The sequence below is a fragment of the Limanda limanda genome, chromosome 12, assembly GCF_963576545.1.
Source record: "Limanda limanda chromosome 12, fLimLim1.1, whole genome shotgun sequence".
Lineage (NCBI taxonomy): Eukaryota > Metazoa > Chordata > Actinopteri > Pleuronectiformes > Pleuronectidae > Limanda > Limanda limanda.
Window position 1 is genome coordinate 12,563,776 of NC_083647.1, and position 22,922 is coordinate 12,586,697.

At 45.9% G+C, this 22,922-nt stretch overlaps 1 protein-coding gene across 8 annotated transcripts in view; it reads right to left on the reverse strand.

The window, feature by feature from the left end:
- Nucleotides 1-2,824: 2,824 nt before the first annotated feature.
- The window catches only part of esrrb (estrogen-related receptor beta), a 41,112-nt gene continuing 21,014 nt past the window's right edge, over nucleotides 2,825-22,922 (reverse strand). For 4 of the 8 annotated variants that reach the window (XM_061082903.1, XM_061082902.1, XM_061082909.1 and 1 more), the window contains 4 exons: nucleotides 16,697-16,807; nucleotides 15,815-15,976; nucleotides 6,668-6,937; nucleotides 2,825-3,069 (listed from right to left, as the gene is read on the reverse strand). In XM_061082903.1, the coding sequence (XP_060938886.1) occupies nucleotides 2,825-3,069; nucleotides 6,668-6,937; nucleotides 15,815-15,976; nucleotides 16,697-16,807 (788 nt within the window). Of the gene's footprint in view, nucleotides 3,070-6,667; nucleotides 6,938-15,814; nucleotides 15,991-16,675; nucleotides 16,808-19,015; nucleotides 19,019-22,922 lie in introns of all 8 variants that reach the window. The other 4 variants (XM_061082908.1, XM_061082907.1, XM_061082906.1 and 1 more) reach the window with 3 other exon arrangements.

Genomic DNA, 22,922 nt, shown 5'->3' on the forward strand with positions numbered 1-22,922 from the left:
ACCAATTCTGACACACTGATGCTCATAAAAACACATACCCGCTTAGTAACCAAAATGGGGGTCACACCCACCAATGGCCAAGTCACGTGGTCGACGTGAAGCATGCTTTACCTTTACAAACAGGTCTATGAAGGACAAACAGGAAGATCAGAAACTACGATTACAAACATTTTGGCAGGAGCACTGAGGGGGGCGGGGGGGTTGTCTGATAAAAACATGGATGGCTCAGGTACTGAATGTCACAGACATGTGAAGTTGATAAAGAGCAGAAAGTGTTGAATCAGAGAAATATTGACAATATGATAATGAGGTAGTAGTCAGCAGGGTGCTGCATACTTTATTTTCAATGGTATTTCGGCAACCTACTGTATTGACGCTGATACATTTATACACTTCGACACAGATTGTAATGTAAGACATGTTATCTTTTACTTAACACAGTGCCACCTTGCTATGTAAAAAGAAACAGGAAGATGAGATGACTCCCGTTATTATGATTCTTATGGATGATCATTTGGGACACTATAAAATACTAGTTGTAAAGATTTTCTGCAAAAGTTTAAATTTTTACTGCACTTTTATTGAAACAAGCACAAAAGAGTTTTTGTCAGCTAAGCAAATCAAATATAGTTCCTCTTCTGATATACGGGATACATTTTTGAAATTAGAGGGCTTTAGAATGCGGTGTTAGTTAGTAGCGTACAAATTCTCCCAAATCTAAGTAAAAGCATGCTTTTCAGCATGGTTTCAGTCAGAATTGGTCCCTGTTGTATTGCACAACAGTAAAATAACTCAAGTTATATTGTCACTGTCTACAGTGGAGCTTGTTAACTGGACAGCGGTTCAAGTAAAGATGATTGGGTGCTGGAGTAGGTAAACATCCTCCATTGCTTGGCCAGTCAGGCTGCTGTAAAAAAAAAGCATGCCATCACTGGATCAGTGCTAGCCACTGATATCTGGAGAATGGCGGCAATCCTACCCTACTGCAATGTTAGGGATTCTTTTGATCACAGTATCATATTGTTGCAACAGTGCCACAATTTATCACATCACATAAAATCTTTCAGTAGTATAAGTATTCACCTCTGACACCTCCTCCCTCACATGGAGATGAGCGGCAGCTCTGCTGGACTGGACTAACGTATTACTCCCACCCGGCGTCATGGACACGCAGCTAAACACAGGGAGAAGGGAGCGCAGCATCTTGTTCTCCCACCAGAGATCACACCTTGTACTGACACGCTGTCGGGTTGCTGTTACCCTACGAAGCATGCATGCTGACACTTTGTTTCTTGCATAGCTATTCAATGGTGTATTCTTGGGCATCCCGAGCTCTCCTCACAGATGCCTGCCCGCCTTTGGACCAGAGGGAAAGGTGTTACTCTGCTCCGGCCACTGTGTCAACATGAGGTCAAGAAGAAGTGTTCCACGTGTCTACTGTACTCCAGGGAGGCTGCGCAGTGGACCACCTCCTGCCGGGTTAAAAATAAACCCAGTGTGAAGTGCCACCACTCCGGCCCTGCACCTGCTATTTACCTCCGTTTGGTTGAAGCTCTATAAATGCAGGCACAGCTATTAAAAGATGGGAGGTGTCTAAAATGGTGAGAGCAGATGCTGGGCACCTTGCTCCCTGTGTGCAGGATGACTCTGCCACAGGCTTAAAAGAGCCCAAAATAGAGCGGCTGACATATGGACCTCTGATTGTTTGAACATGGAATCTCCTGGACTCCTGCCACTCGGCATAAATCCTTTGATACTGCCACACCAAACCCGCTGATCATCTTTCACCTAACCCGAATCAGGTCATCTGTTGGCATGCCAAGATGCAATGACCAAATTTGGGGTTCAATGGGTTGCATAAACAGCACTGACACAAACCACTACAGGAGGGGAGAGGGGAGGAGAAACACTGGTGTGCATCAGTGGTACAGTGGTGTGTCCCACTGGTGGGACTGAGATATACAGGCATGGTCTTTTAGCAACAGCAGCATTGAAAAGCACATGAGAGATAGGAGGTCAAGCTCAGCTTCCCCACACAGCCCTGTTATTGCTGAGTTACTACAGAATAATTCGACTGAATATTGTACCTGCCTATGCTAGTTCAGCTAAACATGGGACCAGCAAGTCTTCCAGTCTGAGAAGGAGCCACAAAGACCACCCGGCTCACTGCTCTGGAGAGGTATATCCAAGGACATTTAAACTGATAAGAGTTCACATTTAAGTAACAATTTTAGTTCATCTTTTTTTTTTTTATCCAGTAGGAGAACAAGAGAAAATGGCCACCAAGTTCACCAGACTTTGATCTGTACACTCAGTCTTCCATTAATAAATATATACATGGTCCTGGTTGGGTCCAGGCGAAAACACAACTGGGAGACCACTGAGTCTGTTTATGGTTGTCGACAACTTTGCTGCCGGAACAAATTTAAACAACTTTTGTTTTCTGGAAACAAAAAGAAAACTTGTCTCTATCAAGAACTGGCAACTACTTATTCTGAAGACGCTGAGGGGCAGAGGGGTCCTTCTTCATATACAGCATGACCACTAACAATTAACAAAAACCCCAAAAATTATTACTGTACATAGTATTTCTTATATATTTTAAATTAATCTGCATCCTCTTTATATTTATACTAATAACCACGTTTTGCATTTCTTCTTTTTTATTTAGTGCCCCAGGGTTCCAGGAGGGGGAGCGAGAGAGGACAGTCTCAGTCAGTGGGGGTCCCCCTCTCCTGGGGACCCTCCGCCTCGGTTCAAGTCCCTCTCTGTCTCGCCAAACGCAGCCCTCCTCTGTTGCCATGCCCAATCAGCCACCCTCCGATCAGACCTTGGCCTCCAGCATCTCCAGGAAGAGTTTGTGCATGGGAACCTTGCCTTGCACTTTGATGCTGTAAAAGTGCTGCACAGCCTTGGTGGCCGTCTGCCGCAGCAGGGGCAGGGTCATGAGCAGCTTGCCGGCCCGCCGCGGGTCCTCCTGGTGCTGGCTGCTCTCGTAGTCCTGCAGGGCCTCGTGGAGGGCGTCCTGGAGCTTCTGGACCGCCTCCATGTCCTCTATGTGCATGGAGTCTGGACGAGAGGACAGAAGAAAAGGGATTGTGAGGATTGATGGGTTTTTAAAATTTGAAAAAAAAAAGGGCGGAAAAAGTAACTTGTGAGAAATATAGTTTGCACTTTGAGACACTGGTAATATAACAGGAGTGATGGGAAATGGATTTTTCTAAAACAAAATTAAATCTCATGATTGATCTTTACTGCTCCGTCAGTAGCAGCAAGGTATGGGAGACATTATAAACATAACTCACAGCCTGACAAGATAAAGAATAGATCATAAAAAGAGAACATCTGCTTTACTCTATTTATTTATATATTTGTTCTTTGGTGGACTGGGCAGGATATTCATATGGCCCTTGACCAGCGAGACTGAAAATCAATGTTATCCTCCAGTAACAATGGCATGAATAGCACCCAATCTCTGCTGAGTAAGTACACATTAAACACCTCTCCGTTCCAAAGGACACATTGCTTTAGAACAAAAAAACAAAGAGGAGAAAAAAAGAGGGGGCTCCATTAGAGAATTGGACGCTGTAAACAAGGCTGAGATGAATTCAACACTTCCTTTCAATTAAACCCTTAGCTTCGCCCTCAAAGGAATTTCTGACCATCACAGACAAGGAGACGAGAAATGTTAATCTATTCAACAACAAATCCAGGAAATAAATGTAAATAAAGAGGCAAATTAAAATGTTCCTGCTGCATGACCCAAAGAAGAAACCAATAAAATTTGGTGTGGATCCAGATCAAGGAACTAATCATAATTTATTTTTTTACTTACTTTAACATTGGCGCAATTCATAATCTTTCCACAATCTTTATGAAAAACAATCAGGCATACAAACTGCTAACCTGTGTAAACAGGTGAAATTGTAAGCAGTTCATAGAAAACACATGTTTATGTAGTTTATGTATCTGATCTCACTTAGTATTAATACTTTAAGGTAAAAAAACATATTAAATGGTCATCTTATTTTCATCAAATAAACTTATTTCCCAGTTTGTGCTGTGATGCGCTGCTCGTATTTACGCTCCTCTCTCCTCTCGTCTATTCACCATAAGTGCAATGCATGATGGTAGATATTGCTCAGTTAGTGACCATCAGTTGTACATCCTTTTTTCATGATGCATTATGGGAACAATGACTGCTCTATATCGGGTCTAAAAAACTTCACTAAAGAAAACTGTATAGTGATTAGTGAGTGATTTCAGACACAGCCTATGACTCTCTCAGCTTCAGTCTACCCAGATCTATTCCTCCTCTCCTGTTTTGGAGCAGTCTTTAGTTTCAGTCTGGCTTCTATATCATTTATCTACAGTACCATTGTTTTGTTCCGTTTCTTCTGCACATCATGTTACAGCCTCCACTCTCATTCTCGCTTTTCTCTGCCTCTGTTTTCTCTTCTGCTTTGCTCCCGCTCTCTCTCTCCCTCTCTCCCTCTCTAGGTCCAGGGCTGTTGCGCTTTCTCACACTGGTTAACCGGTGTCTGGCACTCCAGAGGCAGCATGTCATTGGCTGCCTGACTCGTCTCACCTTGGCGCTGCATATTTTACCACGCGGGACAATAAAAGGCAAAACAGATTTCAGACTTCGCCCCAAATTCATTGACTGGAACAACTGTATTCCCAAGACCTTGAGACATTTCTCACCCTGACGGTTTTCAAATCCACAGTGGTAAAATGAAGTAGGTCGTTTTGTAAAGTGAACGCGGATGAGAGGGAGGGAGGGAGGGGAGAGGGGGATGATGGAAAGAACAAAAGGCAAAAAATAGAGAAAAAAAAACTCAGATGAGGATGTGGTGTGACATAAATATCCCTTGTTCTTTTCATGGAGGCTGAATTCACAACGGAACAAGCGGCATTTTTTTTTTACAAATCAAACTAATATTTTATTCTGTTTATCACTTTCGCAAACGCACACACAGTTTAGCAATAAACCCTGATTGGAACTGTGCTGTGATGAAATGTTTTGCAGTGACAGGGGAGAGGGGGGGAGAAAGAGGAGAAAATAAAAAGGGAGATAAAGACATCTCAACAGATGGGAGGGAAAGGAGGGCAGGAGCCAGCGAGCGCTCCGCTGGTAGCCCTTGGAGGAGGGGTAGACTTTAAAAAAAACAACTCTGAAGAAACAATTTCCTCGCAATCCATCAGTGAGCCCACGTCGATCCGATTGATAAACTGCTAATTACAAAATCAATCGCTATGAATTTTCACAGCTGTCAGACAGAGGGGCTCCCGGGAGAGTGATCTCCCAGAGACCTTGTTCTAACGTTCCGGACACCCTCCTCCTCCTGCTCCACCTCCTCCTGCTCCCTCGACCCCCATCTCTCCCCCCTCCCACAGCCCCATCTCCCCGACCAGGGCTCTGTTGTCTGAAAGCAAAGCCCCACCATCAGCGTTTTCATTTTCCAGTCCCGGACAAAAACAAGGGAGCGAGCGGCCCGGTGACCCAGGCGTGCATTGATCAGAGCGGGACAGGTTGTGCCTCCTCAAAAGGAGCCTGTCGATAGCGGCGTGGCGTCTCCGCATCGGAACAAACGAGCCCTATCACTCCCTGATACTCATTCCATTCGACTTAACACATTTTATTGACAGCCCCTGTGCTCCTAATGAAATGCTAAATTTATCTCCCGTGGCTGCTGTGCCCTCCAGCTACTGTTATGGAGATAGAGAAAGAGAGGGGGAGAGGGAGCGCCGGAGAAATACCACAACACGGAAGGTGTTCAATTAAAAAAAGCTCAATTCTCCATCCCTCTGTCTCCTGCACTGCCCTTATCTCCTCTCCATCTCTCCATCTCGAGCGCCACACTAAAGGTTACACCGAGAAACTCCTGAACAACGAAGAAATGTCATTTCTGAAAACTCTGTTGGACAGAATCCTGCTGCGTCTGGATATAACACCGTGCAGCATTAGTCAGAGGGCCAGTCAGGACACAGTGAAATATTCTGAGTGAATAATAAACCTGAAGAACATCTCAGAAAAACTGATGTCCATGCAATGTATAATAGAGAATTGTAATTACACTACAAAATGCTTAATTATTTTATTTCTTTACTTTCTCTTCTTTACTTTCTCTTTTTTTTCTAAATGATTGATATACATGTTATACTAAGCTAATACAATATGTAGTTTGTTATTATTAGCTCTGGTAATTTAGTATGTAGAAAATTCTGTGGAATTATTGAGTTTTCTGAAAATCCTTTAACAAAGTCACTCAAATTAACTTTATAGATAATACAGAAACAACAAAGATGTTCTCTAATATTCCAAACAAATTAGAGGATTGTGCCTCTAATAGCGACTAAGTTTAGAGTCAAATATATTTTTAATAAATGTCTTATTTATAAGGTTATGAGGGTTTTTGTTAAATCACACTGAAGATATATATATTTTTTGACAAATTATATAATATCATGCGATGCTTAAATAATAAAATATAAAAGTGTTTAATTTCACTTAATAAATTAAAATATTTATCCAAACCTACAAACCTAAAATCATTTGGGTTTTTCTGTTTCTCATGTAAAATTACCCACACCATATTTACTTCAATCCAATATCATGTCACCTGAATATAATTTCTGATGTGTCAATGAGCGCAAGAAATCCCACCTGAGTTGGCGAGCGCGATGGCCTTGAGGGTGACAAACTCCTCCTTCTCCACCTTGAGCTTCTTGTATTTGCGGACCAGCTGCAGGATGGACACGTAGAGGTCGAGCAGGCCCGTCAGCCGCGAGTGCTCCTCGTCCATGATGTAGTCCTCGGCGTACACCAGCTCGTCCTCGTAGGGCAGCGAGCGGAACACGATGCTGAGGATGAGGATCTCCATCCAGGCGCTCTGCAGTAGGCTCATCTGGTCTCCCAGCGACAGAGCAGAGAAGCCTGGAGGGACAGAGGAGAAAAGTGTGAGAAGACGCAAAAATAAATATACCTTTAAATGCACGAAAAAGAAGAGAAAAAAGTGAAATAGTGAAGCTTCAATGGTTCAGTCACAAGTCTTCTTTTTGTTGTAGAGTTTTAAAAAGTGAAAAGTCCTGTGTCGTGGTAGCCGGGAGTACACGGTGAGGCCCATGTCAGCGAGAGGTGTTTAATTTTAAATGCACAGTGGAAGGTCCTCTTTGAAGCCAGTGTCAGAGCACTTGAGTGGGCTTTACTTTGAGTGAGGACAGTAAATCGGTGCAAAGGTCCGGGATACACAAAGCCATGTGGTTACCCCCTTGTATCCTGTCACACTTCTATTGGTGTGAGGGGGATTAGCACCGAGACACATTCTCATTGGAGGGGTGGAGGACATGACATGCACTGTGTAGCGGGAGGAGGTGATGAGGGCACACACACACACACACACACACACACACACGAAAACGCACACATACATGGACGTGCTCGGATACACAAACGTGTCGAACCAGGAAAACAAACAAGACGCACATGCGGATCGTGACACATATATGTATGCACATAAATCCATACACATAAAACTACACACAAGCACCCGCTCGCTCACACACACACACGAGAGCTGCTGGGTTCACGTGGTTCAAGCCCAGCCCGAAGACCTGCTTAAACCCCGGGTCTCATTCTCCAACAACGGCAGCTGGATGAGCTGAAATTGGCTCGGTGGCATCGAACCGCCGACATTTCCCCTTCAACACCTCTACATGTGCTCAGAATAGAACATCAAATAAAACAAACCGCCAGATCCCCCAAAGATGAGCTGAGAAACTCAAACAAATTAGAGCCGGTAAAGGCAGAGCGGGAGGCGCAGATATCCAGAGAGCTATGTCTCATACCCGTTTTTCCCTTCGTGCTATCCTTCAGCTGTCAATAAATTGCACAAACCCCCCCTCACACACACACATACATACACATACTCAGCTTCCACTTTTTCCCCATTCATCTCCCACACCCCCACTGTGTGCCTGCAGGCGGCCCTTTCTCTGACAGCGTATTAGGCTCTTCTGTTACGCCACTGATTAATATGATTGCTTTCACAAGTTTTGGTGTTGCCACGCTACCTGCCATTGCGTGATTAAGAGGCGATAGATTACAGTATTGACCAGGGCTGCTCACCACACAAACAAACACACACACACACACACACACACACTCGCACGCACATGCCCCTGTTTCCGCTTAAATATAAATGATCTCACTGGGGTGCAGCCACCAGCCTGATGTTTATCTTCTCCTGCCAGGACACCAGGAACACACACACACACACATGTGCAGGGTGAGGAATCTAAAAGACATGATGAGGAAGCGTGAGAGAAAGTTAAAAAAGAAGCAGGACAGAGACAGAGAGAGCGAGAGAGAGAGCGAGAGAGAGAGAGAAAAGAAGAGCCAGCGAGAGTGCTACCAGAGTGTTCAATTACCCTTATCGTGGTGATGACCACTGCAGGGGAAGAGCTGGAGGATACATTAATTAACAGATTGTGATCAGAATGTGAGGGCCTTCACGTTTTGAAGGGGAATCAATAGTCAGTAGAATAGAGTGCGAACAGGAAGGTGCCGGTGCCCGACCGGACCGGTCAGAGGTCTGAAGAGCCCAAATTAGACCCGGCGCAGCAAACTGCCGAAAGCACTCACAACACTTAACTATTATCAGCGGAGGCAATAAGCCATATTTTGCGGAAGGGGCCCGCGCCATTACCCGTGTCCGGGCGGCGCCTTAAAAATTCTGTTGTGTTATTTCCTTGTCTGCATACGTGGCCATTAAGTTGGACAGCATGTGGACTGGCCGGAGGGAAATTGTCATGCAAGCGCGGACGCGGTCTTGATTGCCGCATCAGGTTGGCATCGCAATCACAGGCGAGGCTTTGTCGAAGCCTTTTAATGCCAAGGAGGAGCGAAGCGGAACTAAAGCGCTGCTCCCAATGTGACAGCCCGTGTGGAGGCCTTGTTCAGGGCTCGTTGTGGAGGCTTTCGAGTTGTTCTGACACGGCAGACACCTCTCAGCCAGATGCACACATGCAGCCCCAGCAGCCTACAATTACCTTTGACGCTAAAAGTCCTTGAATTTAATCCAGTGTTGTGCGATGGAGAGGTAGTGTTTTCCCCCCCTGCTCCATCCCCTCTCTTCAGGGCCTAAATTATCGCTCCAAATGGGATCTCGTGTCGTTGCCTCGCCTTTTTCCACTCAATTTAATCGAGTAATGAAGTGACTTCCCGACTCCGCAGGTCACGCCGGCGCTCCGGCCGCCACACTCTGAAGGTGGCCCGGTTAAGTGCCGTCGGAGTGGGTGATTTCCTCTAATGAAATATCAATATTTACATCTTCATTTCCAGCCCACTGCCTTGGCGGGGTTTGACCAAACATGACACAATATTGACCAAATCAGACAGGCCTGTCTGCGCACTTGAAGAGCCGTTTCCACTCCACTGCTGAGTGCACCCGCAGATATCTGTCTAAAAGTCTTTGTTGGCGGGGATACAGAGATAATAACCATGCAGAGTTTGTCTTTGTTCACTTTGATGTAAGCATCCCACTTATATAAAAAACAACATCATGCATTTGTTTCTTAAAAGGATTTTCAAATTCCGAGATGTTTCGTCCTGCATGCAAACGACCGAAATCCGGCTCAATCAGGACAGAGGGAGAACAAGATATATGGACGACCGAGAGCCCAGCTGACCACTAACTGCATCAACACCATCACTCATAGCTCAGAGGGTGAAAACAAGACCAACTGAAGACCAGCAGCAGAAGCCAAAACTATCATCTCTTCCTTTATCTCCCCAAAAGCCCTCGGCTGTTGGCAGGAGGTGGGGGGGGGGTGCAGGCCGAACCCACAGACGGCTGCTCCAAACCTCTCGTAGAGATTAATCAGCACGCCGCTTCATCTGCCAGATCATGGGACGGTCCAAAATGAAATGCTGGAGATTTCTGTTGAGCTGGAGTTCATATTCTATTAATTTATTATTGTTTCCCTCTCCCCGAGGGCCATTAGCACGGGTAATAAAAAGAGATGTAATTACGAGGCACGGTGGCCCCCTACAGCTGCAGCCCCCTCGTAACTCAGCCTCAATCAGACAACGGAGCAGACAGAGGGAGGGAGGGAGGGAGCGAGGGAGCGAGAGAGAGAGGAGGGGAAAAAAGATGGCAAGAGAGAGAGAGAGAGAAATAGGGGATAAAAGAGAAGAGAAGATATGGGCCAGAGAGGAGCGCGATAAGGGAAAGAGAGAGAAAAAGGGGGGCCGCAGAATGAGCGGAATAGGAAGAGAGAGAGAGAGAGAGATATAGTAAGATAGAAAGAGGAAAGAGAGTAATTCTGCCTTGGACGCGGGCTGATCTATCATGGCCGGCTATCAGAAGGACAAGCAGGCCCTGAAGACTTCTGCCCAGAGGCAATCTCACCTCAGCCAAGTCAAGTGCTCTCCGGGCTCCAGTTGGAGTCAAACTGCCCCTAACAGGACCCCCGAGGTTCAGCACGCCTCGTTCCCCCCCTTTCCTAACCTCAAACTGAACCGAATGATCACGAGATTATTCCGTATCAAAGCTTTCAATATGAGACGGAAAGAAGGTGTGCACTTTTCCTTGTATAGATTCCTGTGATCTGACGAGTGTAAGATCTATAACCAGCACGGCAATGAATGGCAATTTAGAGCAGCTTTATAATGGCGAGTGTGCGCCCAGGCTTGTTTGTGTGCTTCTTTGTGTGTCTGTGTGTGTGTGTTATTGTGTGCTTCTGTGTGTGTGTGTGGCTTGCAGCTGCCGACCATGATTCTTCTTGAATTTACATGACAGCATCAGGAGGACCCAATCAATAGCTGCTGGGTCATAAATTGCAGTGCTGACATAAATAATGTGACCTGGAGTCGTCCGGCCACATGTACAACACACACAGCTCCGGCTTCCTCTGGATGACGATTTTAATGACAGATCGGGAGTTTTTATAGCAAACAAAATCGTGTCAATACAAACTAAACGATCCCAAAAAAAAAAAAAAAAAAACAGGTTGAAGACTGAAAATTAATCTCGGTTTAATTTTGTTCAGCTCCAGCGCTCACTCTCTCAGAGAGAGACAGCTATCTGCCGACTTTGGACGTGATAACCAGCCCATTATCCCTCTGTAAGTAGCTGGGGGAATGGGCGATTTGACCAGTAGCCTGTGAACGTTATTAGGTTGAATAACATCAAATACAGTAATCCCCTTGTTTTAATCTGGACCCAGTGACCTTGTGACCCCGGCGGGGGAAGTCTTTAGCCCTCCCCAGGGTCCCAGCGCCCCGACACTGACTGTTACATATCTCTTGTTTAGCCGCAAAGGCCAGCGCGAATCAGGCTTTAATCATTGCCGTAATTACACATAATTTATCTCCGCTGCCATCAAGCAACATTGCTTAATGAGGGATGGTGCACTGCCGACGATCACTTAAAGGCACATCAGCATTCAAGATTTCCTGCAGAGCAATCTAAATCAAATATTGCGGAAAGTTCAACACGTGAGGATGGGTTTTTAGTATTTGTACGAATTTTCTACCGATTCACAACAGTGTACACATATATAATGGTGATGCTTTATGTACCTGCTCATTCGTCACAGTAACTAAACAAAGCCCTCCCCCCACCCTGCCTGGCAAATGACCCCTTCCCGGCCGTGCTCGCTCCTGACTGCCTGTCTGTCTCCGATACGCCCTCATCTCAATCTCTCCGCCGTCTTCCCGCTCTCCTGCCCGGGTCCCGGGGCCTCAGCATCCACCTGATTGTTCAATCTATCTTTATCTCCTGTGTTGAAGCCTACGTCAGAGGGGTAAATTGAATATACTAAGAGCTGTCTGTTGGTGTCTATATTTAATATAGTGCACTGATGAGGTGCTGATTTATTGCTGGGCAGTATTCACACTCTATTACAAGGAGATTACGCAGCTTGAGTGGGATCAGGCTGGCAACACAGTAAGTAGATTTCACAATTTAATGGCAAAGAGAAAACAGGAGCCCGGAGGGGGGCTGGAGGAGGGTGGGCTGATGGGCAGGCGGGGGGGTGATTACGGCGGAGGGTTGAGCTGACACAAACACGACAGCGTACACGAGGTGCGATCTCTTTTTAACGTCGCTGCCTCCGATGCTAACAGCTAACGCGGCAGGCGGCTGTCTGTCAACCACCCGAGCTGATGAGCTGGAATCCAATAACGCGCAGATGATGAATATTCCCAAAACACCAGTAATGAAGAGAACAATGCAAACCAATCCTGTTTCATTAGATTAATCTGGTCGGCATCTAATACTAAAAAATGTAGCGACACAAGAGAAGGATGTAGGAAATTAATATCTCAACCCCATAAACAAAAATAGGTGTCTGACACGGTATAAATTATAATGTTGTTTAAATATTTTACATTCTAGTGGTGACATGCCAGAGCAAAAATATGTTTTATTGTGTAGGAGCAGCAGCAGCAGCAGCAGAGTGTCAATGTTTGCTTGGCCCCTCACCCTTCAGAGAATTCCCAGATGAGACCACTCGGGCCGGGGAAGCTGCGGCGGCGGAAGCTGGCAAACACCAAACGACAAGCGCCTCTTGGATAAGCAGCATGCACCGACCGCAGTTTTTACATATGAACACATGACATTCCCACAGCGGGTGGGAAGGGACGCGCTGGGTGGTCAAAGGGCTTCAGGGGTCACGCCGACGTCCTGTCACTCCTGAGGAAGCCGACAGTGTCAAGGTGGTAAACAGGGTCGGGTGTACCGGGGCTGTCAGAACACTCAGTTCCTCCCTAAACCTCTCGGACAGAGTGAAATGCAGCTTTATGGGATGGAAGGGGGCCAGAGGGGTGGACAGTGCACTGCTATGTGTGTCAAAGGTTGTTAGCACCTTAGGAGCAACAAGCCATCTGTCAGCATCCCCCTACCACTGCTCCTAATGACCCTGCCCCCCAGGCAACAGCCGTGTTAGACTGCTTCATGGTGCTATTTAGAGCAGTCACACTCGTGTCCGAAAGCTCTGCAGCGATTATCAATTAATCAAACGCAGACTCAGAGCGAGGGCGAGGCCGCAGCCTGGCGATGGCCAACCTGTGAAAAGGCTCTTGATGAGTGACAGCAGCCTTCAATGTCTAACTCATTACACTAACAAATGCACCTGATCCGATTGATTAACTGTGTTTTCATTTCATTTGAAATCATTTCTTAAAATCCTGTACAACAGATAAAGCACTTCACGTATGCAAGCCGACCTTTCATGGTATGCTAAAGAGGGCCGGGATGACAAAGATGACATTGGACCCGGTGCGGCAAAGACACCATCTCCGCTAATGACAAGAGCTTTGATGTCCTCCCATTGCCCTCCAATTAAAACTCAATAGGGCCACTCGACTCCATATTATCCCACTTTGAAACACATTCTCAAATGTTAGCTTAGAATAGGGGGAAATTTAAAAATCAATTGGGAGAAGGTAAGTGCCAATTTTCGTGACATTTAAATTGTTACGTTTGGACTTCAGTTATTGGCCCATCTGTCAATGGCCCTAATCAATGTGGTCTAGTTCATAATGAACTGTTAATCTTTTTAATTCCTTTGCCTAAGGCTGCAAAAATCTATCAGAATGCAATCAGCACTTTTATACCTCCATTCCTTTCTTGTCCCCGAGCGGACACAGGGAGAAATATGGTAGGAGCGGAGCATGGTAGGCCGCCCTGGGGTACCGTTGGTGCACGGAGTGTTAGTGCACGGAGTCTCGCTCAACCAGTGAACCGTCTCTGATCAGGTTCAGCCATGTACAACTCAATTATGCAGCCATTTCATGGCCAGAGGACACCCACTGTCCTAATACAGACACCACCAGAGGGACCGGCACAAACCAGGCACTCTCGCTGGAGTGGAAGTCTTTATTCTGTCACTGTCTCTCTGATCTAAGAGGTATACGTGTGATTCTTGTCTAAAAGTTAAAACGTGACCATAAAACAACAGCACAAGCGTCTGAGTGTCTGTGTTTGTACAAACCAGAATAATCTACTTAAACTGCATCGGCTTGCAGGTGCAGAGCAACTGTTGGGTACAAGGCACTCGCTCCCTTCCAGCAGGCTTACTGCCCCCCCGCATTTTGAGTTACATGATCATTATCGACACATTCGGAATGACAAGTTCCCTGCCGCAGTCTGATGGGGCAAATCCCATTAACATTATGGATCAGTCCACTGTACAATACGTGTTAGTGTAATCTGATTAACGGAGCTTCAGCACGATGACACATAAAATCCGAGTTACAGTGTACACATCTTAAAATGATGACGCACTCCAGGATACAAGCTGAAAACTTTCAACCCAGTGTATATATACAGTGTGTCAAGAGCTTGTTAATGAAGAAAACAATTATTTATAAATGTCTAGTGTTGTTAACAATTTTCACATTCAGGCTTTTAAGTGTCCTATTTTTTTCCACAATATAAAATACAAAAGATAAGACTTCCTTTCTCCTGTGTATGTGTGTGTTTGTGTGTGTGTGTGTGTGTGTGTGTGTGTGTGTGTGTGTCGTCCTGAGTTATACCACCATGCCTGCAAACAATCTACCCTCAGGAGCCGGCACGGGAATGTGGCAGTGTTTGCTCTAATTTTTGGGTCACAACGATGAGAGTGTGTTACCGGGTCAGTTGTGATCCAGTCCTGAGTAAGCTCCTTGGTTAAACTCTCAGGGTGCTGACCATGCAGGGTCTGCGAGGAGTGATCCAAGCAGTTTAGACGCGTAAGGGGCCACGGCTGAAGCCAGGGCCTGGGAGCATATCCATCTCTAATCTCCTTACTATCAGATCTGTACCCGATTAATACCCCTCCTTCTGAGAAGTGCCTCTAATACCTTTTCGGAACAAAATGCACCTGTCTGAGGTCAGCTGGAGTCCACTTCTCTTTACTGGGAAATAAACGAACACGTGAATCTGTGGATTAATCTCCTAAATGAACTGTTATGATGCTCCAGTATGCACACGCCACCGAGCCGGTTTATGTGTGTGTGCATCGGTGCTGCAGCGATGTGGCACATCCCACGCTGACAGCTGTCTGCCTGTCCCAAGTTATGCTGATGAGAAGATGAGGTTATGGAGGTGCCGCTGAGGGACACATTCATATAGTTTGTTTCCCCCCTCCACGCCTGCAGAGCACCGTAATGTTATAGAGTTATGGGGGTCAAGCACGAGATCAAGGAGAATCTGCCTCGGTTGCAGAAAAAAAAAATAAAGGAGCGGCTAAACAAGGTGTTCTCCGTCAAAATCAGAGGGAAAACTCTGGAAGGAAGCGAAATCTGTGCCGACGTGAGGCAGTGCATCCTTACTTCGACGGCCTCTCATAACCTAACACCTCGTTTATCAGAATGTCTATGGGGCAAGGAAGAAACACGATTATGCCCATCAATAATTCAACGTGTGTGTGTGTGTTTGCTCGTGTGTGTCCATATGTGTGTGTGTGATATGATGTCTTGTTTGACTGGGCAGGTCCCCAACTTTGCTCTAAATCTCCCTGGTGATTACAGCATACATTGGCACCGGGTGTGTTCCCCCCCCTCTCTATTCAATGCAGGGATTTTTAGATGCCCTCTATTGATTTGTTCCTTTCGCAGCTACGTCAATTTTTGCACCACCTCCAACCTCCACACACCCCGAGGCTGTATGAGCTGCTGTCATTAATTATCTTTGTGTGTGTGTCTGTGTGTGTGTGCAGGTTTTTTGGGTGTGTGTGTGAGACAGGAGGAAGAGAAGGATATAAAAGACATTTTTAAAAAAGGGATAAAAGAGCCTCAAAATAAAAATGAAAAATAATTGCGTTATACCTGGGATGTGTTTAGCCCAGCCGATGATGACCACCAGCTCGCGGTCAGCCAGGTCGCACAGCGTGGTCAGAGCCTTGATGTCGCTCTCGGGCATGGTGGGGTCAGGCATGGCATAGATCTTCTCCGGCTCCGCCACCAACAGGTGAGACACTATCTTTGTGACTGAGGATAGAGGAGGAGGAAGGAAAGGGGGGGGATGTCAAAGCAAAGCAGGGGTCAGAGGTCGAATCACAGCAGAGCTCAGCGAAGCACAAAGATGCATCGCACTGATAAGGAAGAATTGTACATTGGTGAAATATCATGCACTTTGACTATTTCTTTCTATTTCTCTTTATGCAAACTAATGAATGGAACAAAGTAAAAAGCTCCTCTCCTGTGCATTATAATTTTCTTCATCAACTGTACCTCACCCCACAGAAGCTACATAAATCCAAACCTGAATTGTCAGAAATGTGTTTTAGATGTGGTATAGAGGTTGGCTCCTTCCTACACTGTACCTGGCTTCGCACAAAGGTGAGATCCTTTTGGTATGACTTTTGTAATGCCCTAACTAAGATCACAGGAGTTACCTTTCCATTGGATCCCGAGTTATGTTTACTGGGAAACTTTACAACTTTCAACGGGTCTTTAACGAAGCTCCCCATTAAATTTGCAGAAATTGCTTTATGTGTGGCCAGGAAATGTATAGCAATGACTTGGAAGTCTGATTCCCCGACTCTCACAGAAAGAAATATAAGTTATTTTTGAAAATTTATTTGGAGTACATGGATACACTACCAACGGTACCAGGGAGAAACAGGGAAACATGAGTCCGCCCTCGGATTTAGTCTTGGTTGGAGAAGGAGGAGGGAGACAAGGGGCAAGTGGCAGAGCTGTACTCACGAGGCTTTTTGGTGGGAGGGGGGAGCGTCAGACCCAGGTACGGGTTGTTCTCTGTGTCCAGCCTCCGCTTGTACTTCTGTCGGCCTCCTCTCACGCGGTCCAGACGAACCCCTGCGGAGCCACATGACAAACGGACGCTCAATGAGGAGTTGTGCATTCTTTTATCAAATACATGAAAATTAAAAGTTGTGAAGATTTTTACAGCGGTAAAAAACACATATATGCAAAATAAATCCTCCATATGTACATGCATCCCAACATACTATTAGATGATGCGTAAAAGCTGTGGTGGGAGTGACCGCGCTTGTCTCTAGTTTGTATGTAAGCATTGTAAAAGGACTGCATAGGTGCATCAGTGTGTGTGTGTGTGTGTGTGTCTGTGTGTGTGTGTGTGTGTGTGTGTGTGTGTGTGTGTGTGTGTGTGTGTGCGAATGTGTCAGAGGCGCGGCTGCCTTCCCATATGTGGTCCATGCCTGGCTGGTCTACTGTGACACAGCTGAGCCCAGAGCAGGTCTAAACATATGAATATTTAACGCAGGGTCAATGATCTCACAGACTGGCCTTCTAATTATTTAGGTTTTTGGTCGAGGCAGACTGCATACTAATTAGCTGCCAGCTACATGCTTCCTTGCGTGTCTCTGTGTGTGTGTGTGTGTGTGTGTGTGTGTGTGTGTGTGTGTGTGTGTGTGTGTGTGTGTGTGTGTGTGTGTGTGTGTGTGTGTGTGTATAAGAGAGAGAGAGAGAGAGCGGTCTCAGGTGTGTGCTTGTCAGGATCCAGAAAAAAGAAACTTTACCAGCCTACAAGCAAAGACACAGTCCCCACACACACTGTACACAACACCCATTGTCATCCAGCAGATAGATAACTAGGTATTGCTTTCCCATAAAAGACCCTTATTTCACCCCTCTTTCACCGGAGGAGCACCGGGGCCTTATCACCCCCGGCCACACCTAGGGGCCCAGGTTCCACACTGATACTGTAAATGTCAAACCGGCCTCATCATAACATAAGTTATTTATTATCTCATTATTTGATAAGGATGTTTCCATTTGGATGTCTTTTCTATTCTATTAATTTTCCAACATAGTTAAAATATTTCATCTACACTCTTCATTCTATTTATTTGATACCACCGGGCAGGTATTTGGTTATTTAATGTAATTGTATGCAAACATTTATATCCGGCACCGTTGAGTGTCACTGTGACCGTGCAGCCTAAATATCCCTGATATCTTAATCCTGTCAAGAGGGAGAATCCCTTCAATTTACCTTGTATGCATAATGCAACCCCCCCTCCCACCACCCACCACACACACACACACACACACACACACACACACACACACACACACACACACAAAACAAATTTAATACTAAAGGGTGGAGGAGGAAAGGTTCAATGAAACGCTGGCGGTGGTGGTGGAGTTAATTTGTCAGCCCCCTGCGCGTCCTCTGAGCGAACAACACCCGGCAGCCAGAGCACTTCCTTGATGATTTCATCACTTTATAACAGGGAGGACGGTGTCAAACCCGGGCATTGTATAGCCCACCGCAAATGAGCCTAATACAATTTGTCCGTCAGCGAGTGCTCTTGGAGAGGATGAGTTTGGATGTGTCCCATGCGTGGCGATTGGAGGTCGCCCGGTGCGGAAAAGGGAAATCAGATGATGTCTGTTGGAAGCGCTGGCCTTTATTCCACAAACAGGGGATTTATGCAAAAATTACTTTTTATCTCACAGGGCTCCTTTTACCAAAACTAAGAGCGTGGTGGGGAAGGGGGGGTGTCCAGCAAACTGTATTATTATCATGCAACTGTAGAAGAGAGATTTTGTCTACTTATATAAATTATTTGATTCCCTGGAAACACAAATCTGATTAGGATTGTCTTTCAATTTCCTGACACTGACAACCCACTAACCTAATTACCCCCGATTCCCAACAGAGCCCCAACCTTCCCAGCAGGCACTGGGGGGGTGGGAATCAACTGATAGCAACAACCTGTGCTTTACACACACACACCCACGCACAATCCCAAACGACGACAATTTAAAACTTTATGTGTATCATATCGAGAAATCCTTTTTCCACTGTGAAGGCGTCTCGAGAAAAGTGTCCCCCTCCCTGCACTCGCTGCTCGGGGTTTAAGTGCTTAAGAACTTTGCAGTTCGGCGCACATGTTGCCGTTCCGACTGCTGGCACGGGAAAAAAAATTCCTCTCGCTGTCAAAACCTGATGTCACCACTTTCTAAACTTTCTCCCGACACTCTGCCGATGAGCCCGGCCGCTGCCAGGTGGCTGCGCTTCTGCTCGCCCCCGACCCTCTCGGCTGCCTGAGTCATGTGGCTGTGTCAGCCGGTGTAAAGCCAGCCATCAAGGTAGATGGGTGCCTCTTTTAATTAGAGCAGTCCTGGCCATAATTAACAGATGCTGACAGGAATTAAAGCTTGGCACTAACCTGTCTCATTTTACTGTCCGACCGGGGCCAGACACAGGCAGAGAGAGGGGAAGAGAGTGATTAAGAGCAGCTAGAGGGATTCATTCACTCGCGCTGTCAGACACTAAGTCCGGGACTTTATAGAAGCCTTTGTGAGGTTCATGTGTCCCTTTGGTGACACCCGAGGCTTTAAGTGACCGGTGTGTTGTGCTTCTTCCAGAGTAAACAGTAGGTGTGTTCCGAAAGTGTGAAAAGGGTTGATCGCCATATCGTCTAAAGTCGTCTCACTGTTTTATGGCCCACTACACCGTGTAGCAAGGGTAGCGGCGGCTGAGCTCGGGTATCATCTCTTCAAAGCAGCGAGCTGGGGGAGAGGGCTTTCGGCCAAGGCGGCTGGCATTTGTGCACGGATTAGCCCGGGCCTCGGGGTGGGGGCTGGGGCCAGCTGACCTGGGGCTCTTCTTTCTCTGCAAAAACAATAATAATCCCCTTCCAAGCACACTCCTACAGAAGAGGCTGTCTTCACTCACTTTGTGCGGTGGGCCGTGCTCGGGGGCCCTTATTTTGAGTCGCTCACCTGTTAGGGGTGTCTCTCCCCTGGGGGGGGGAAAGTGTCAGGATGTCTGGGATGGTTGGCAATGCCAAGGGGGGCTTAGGCGGACCCTTTTTTAGCTGGGAAAATCAGAAGGCCACATGGCAAAGGCATGGTGAACCTTGCCTTTCAAGGAAGCCGCCCCCTGTTAAACCGCCATCAGCACTATTTCAAAGAGCCCCCCCCCCGTTGCCAGCTTTGCATGCTTGTAAGTGTGCCGCAGCATTTTTAATCACGAGTGGTGATGAGCGAGGGTAGCGGAAAAACTGTCAGGCCTCTGCTCCCCCCCCGACAACCTGCTGACCCTCAGGGGCTGCCATAGTGACACCCTCGTCACATACTCCATTTACAGGTTAGCTGCAGCATCCCTATTGAGCTGACATCCCTGCCTCATACTGCTAATTGCTTTAGATTTAAGTAATGAAAAGAATTAAAAATTCCAAGTTTATCAGCAGAAGCTTCTTTATTACTATCTCACTATTGTCATTACGTCCCGGAGGCTCTTTGAACAGACGGCCGGTGACACACGGGCGCATTTACATGTCTAGTATTTCAGGAACCATACATGTGAGCGTGGTGTGGTTTGCATGCATGTTCTGTATGTTGTGTATGCGACTGTAATGGGGCTATTGTGGGACGTGGTGGTTCTCTGCATGCCATGTCTGCTGGACAATGAGAGGTGTATTGTATATCAGCACTCGCACACTTTGCTTCTTCGTTGAGTAAATGTACACGAGTGTCGCCATGCTCTCGTAACGCAAGATCTCTTCTACCTCGTTACGCTGTGAGGACACAATATATTGTCTGTAGTCAAGGCAGCAGACGGGTACAGAACTAGACAAGGTCAAATTCTTATATATATGACCGAACCATGTGAGGTGTGCATGTGAGAAGTTGTGAAACCACATTGGTCTTAGTTGCTTATTCATGATGCGTCTTGTCGTTTTGCTTTCTGCCTTGTGTCAGCTGGTTTCAGCTCTTTATCGGATTGATTCTATTTGACTCTCTGTGCTCACATATGAAGTATTTTACCATTTGAGAACAGTAAAATTGTCAATGAACCTGTCGTCACTTGTATGTTTGATATCAGTGTCTGAAACAAGGCCAATTAGGAATCAAATATAACCCAACAGTCACTTCCAAACTATTTCCGAGCTGCTGCACTGCACTGTTAAAATACTCCTTATGTTTTCAGTTTTTTTGTTGGTTGGTTTGTTTGTTTAAATGCAAGATTACATAAAAACAACTGGACGGATTCCATGAAACTTGGTGGATGAGTAAGGTGCATATATCTGGATCCAGGAACATTGCCAAATATTTCTACTTTTTCCCCATTTTCCCAGGGAATAATTCATGTATTTGGATTAAAAAAAAAAGAATTAGGCATCATTTAGGGCACTGATATCTAAGAGTGTGTGTAATTTGGTGCAGCTTAATTGAATTTAAGGTGGCTGTTGAGCTCTGACGGCTGTGTATGCGCTCCACTGAGCGTAATGATGTCTTTCAAAAACTGTCTTAGTCCAAAAATATGGTTAATTGGTCACTCAGAGCTTTTTGAAAAAATAGGGTGTGAGAACATGGTTAATGTATCGACAAAGATTTATTTTTCAGGGAGAGTGCATATTAATATCAACACTGTCAATATGCCAAGAGGTTAAGTGTCATCGTGGTCACTGGCCAGTTGGCCGCCTGAAATCTAATAAGATGTTAATTTGAAAAAAAAAGGAATCATCCAACTGAGAAACTTCCAGCTATCAGTGGAACTTCAGTCAATCATGAGGCGGTCGGCTGTCCAACCTCAACATGGACTCAACTCTTATCAGTCAGGCTGCGATGTAAAACTGGACCATGGTCAGTCCAGCTAAATATATTTAACAATTTTTTTTTTTTCTATTTGTATTTGTGTATGTGGAGGCTTCTGTGTGTGGTTGGGCGGGGGGGCGGGGCGGAGAAAGGAAGTCGGTGCAGGGAGCAACTGCCACTGAATGATGTCAATGTAATCTCTCAATAGTATCTTGTCTTCTCTCTCGCTCTAAGCTCTGATCCGTTTCCATTGATCAGAGGGAAAAACCTGTTGCCCCCCCCCGACATTTGATTCTTCTATTGATCACTTCCTCCTTTATACAGTCGAGGGAAAGTACAGCGACTCAACACAGGGTTTAGGCAGCTCTCCTGTAATTAGACCGCTGATCTTCTGGGAGCATTTTCCCTCCACCTGCTCGTATGAACTCATCGTTTGAAGTGTAAAATTAGAAATATCCGCCCCTTCCTCTAAGTTTAATACAATATTGTTGGGAAGTAGTGATGGATTGTAACTTCTGTTTCATTGGGGGGCAGCACTGCACTTTGTTGGAGCTGAGGGAGTTATAATTAGGCGACTTTCCATTCAGATACAATGTGACCTTTCTGCAGTAATGAAAGTAAGTTGCAACCTCAGTCACATGAGCGGTGACCATCTCCACACCCGGGGCCCGAGCATGGCGTTGAGCCCGACGGCTTCGTGGAGCTTACGGTGGCCACGGACCACGTGTCTCTCTCTTTCCATTTTACCCCGGTGACACTGCTGACGCAAAACGAGCGCGTTTCATCATTTGTGAGAGGAACCAGGATCTCCGGCAGCACCTGCACAAGGCTTCAATCAGTCTGGGACAATAATTGCAGAGGTTGGCGATGGCGGGCGCTATGTAAAAGAGGAGGGTCATTCCTATTCTAGCAATGTGCTGAACACACAGAAGTGTGCATTAGAACCCCGGGCTTAGCCGAAGTCTGCATATTTGAGTTTAACACTCTTTTAACTCTGACCTGACACTGGTCATTCATTTATAGCCACGGCCACATATTTTTGTAGTCTCTTATTCACCAAGATGATATATTGGCATAAATTTTTCATCAGATAGTAATGCGATTACTCTGTCTTTCTGGCACTGAGGCTTTATCTGGCTGCATGCAGTCCAGGGGATTCTGTTACTGGGAGGAGATCCATACGGGCTATGACTCCGGCTTCGGGTGGCAAAAGGATATATATGCATCTATAAATCCTGCTCTCTGATGAATAATAGGAAGGATAATGGTGGAATATATATATATATATACTCTAAAGAGACTGACAGGGAATTGAAAAAGTGTATGGTTTTTGCAGAATTTCATTCATGGTTACATCTTCTATCTGCTCGTATTTATATAACTATGAGAGACGATC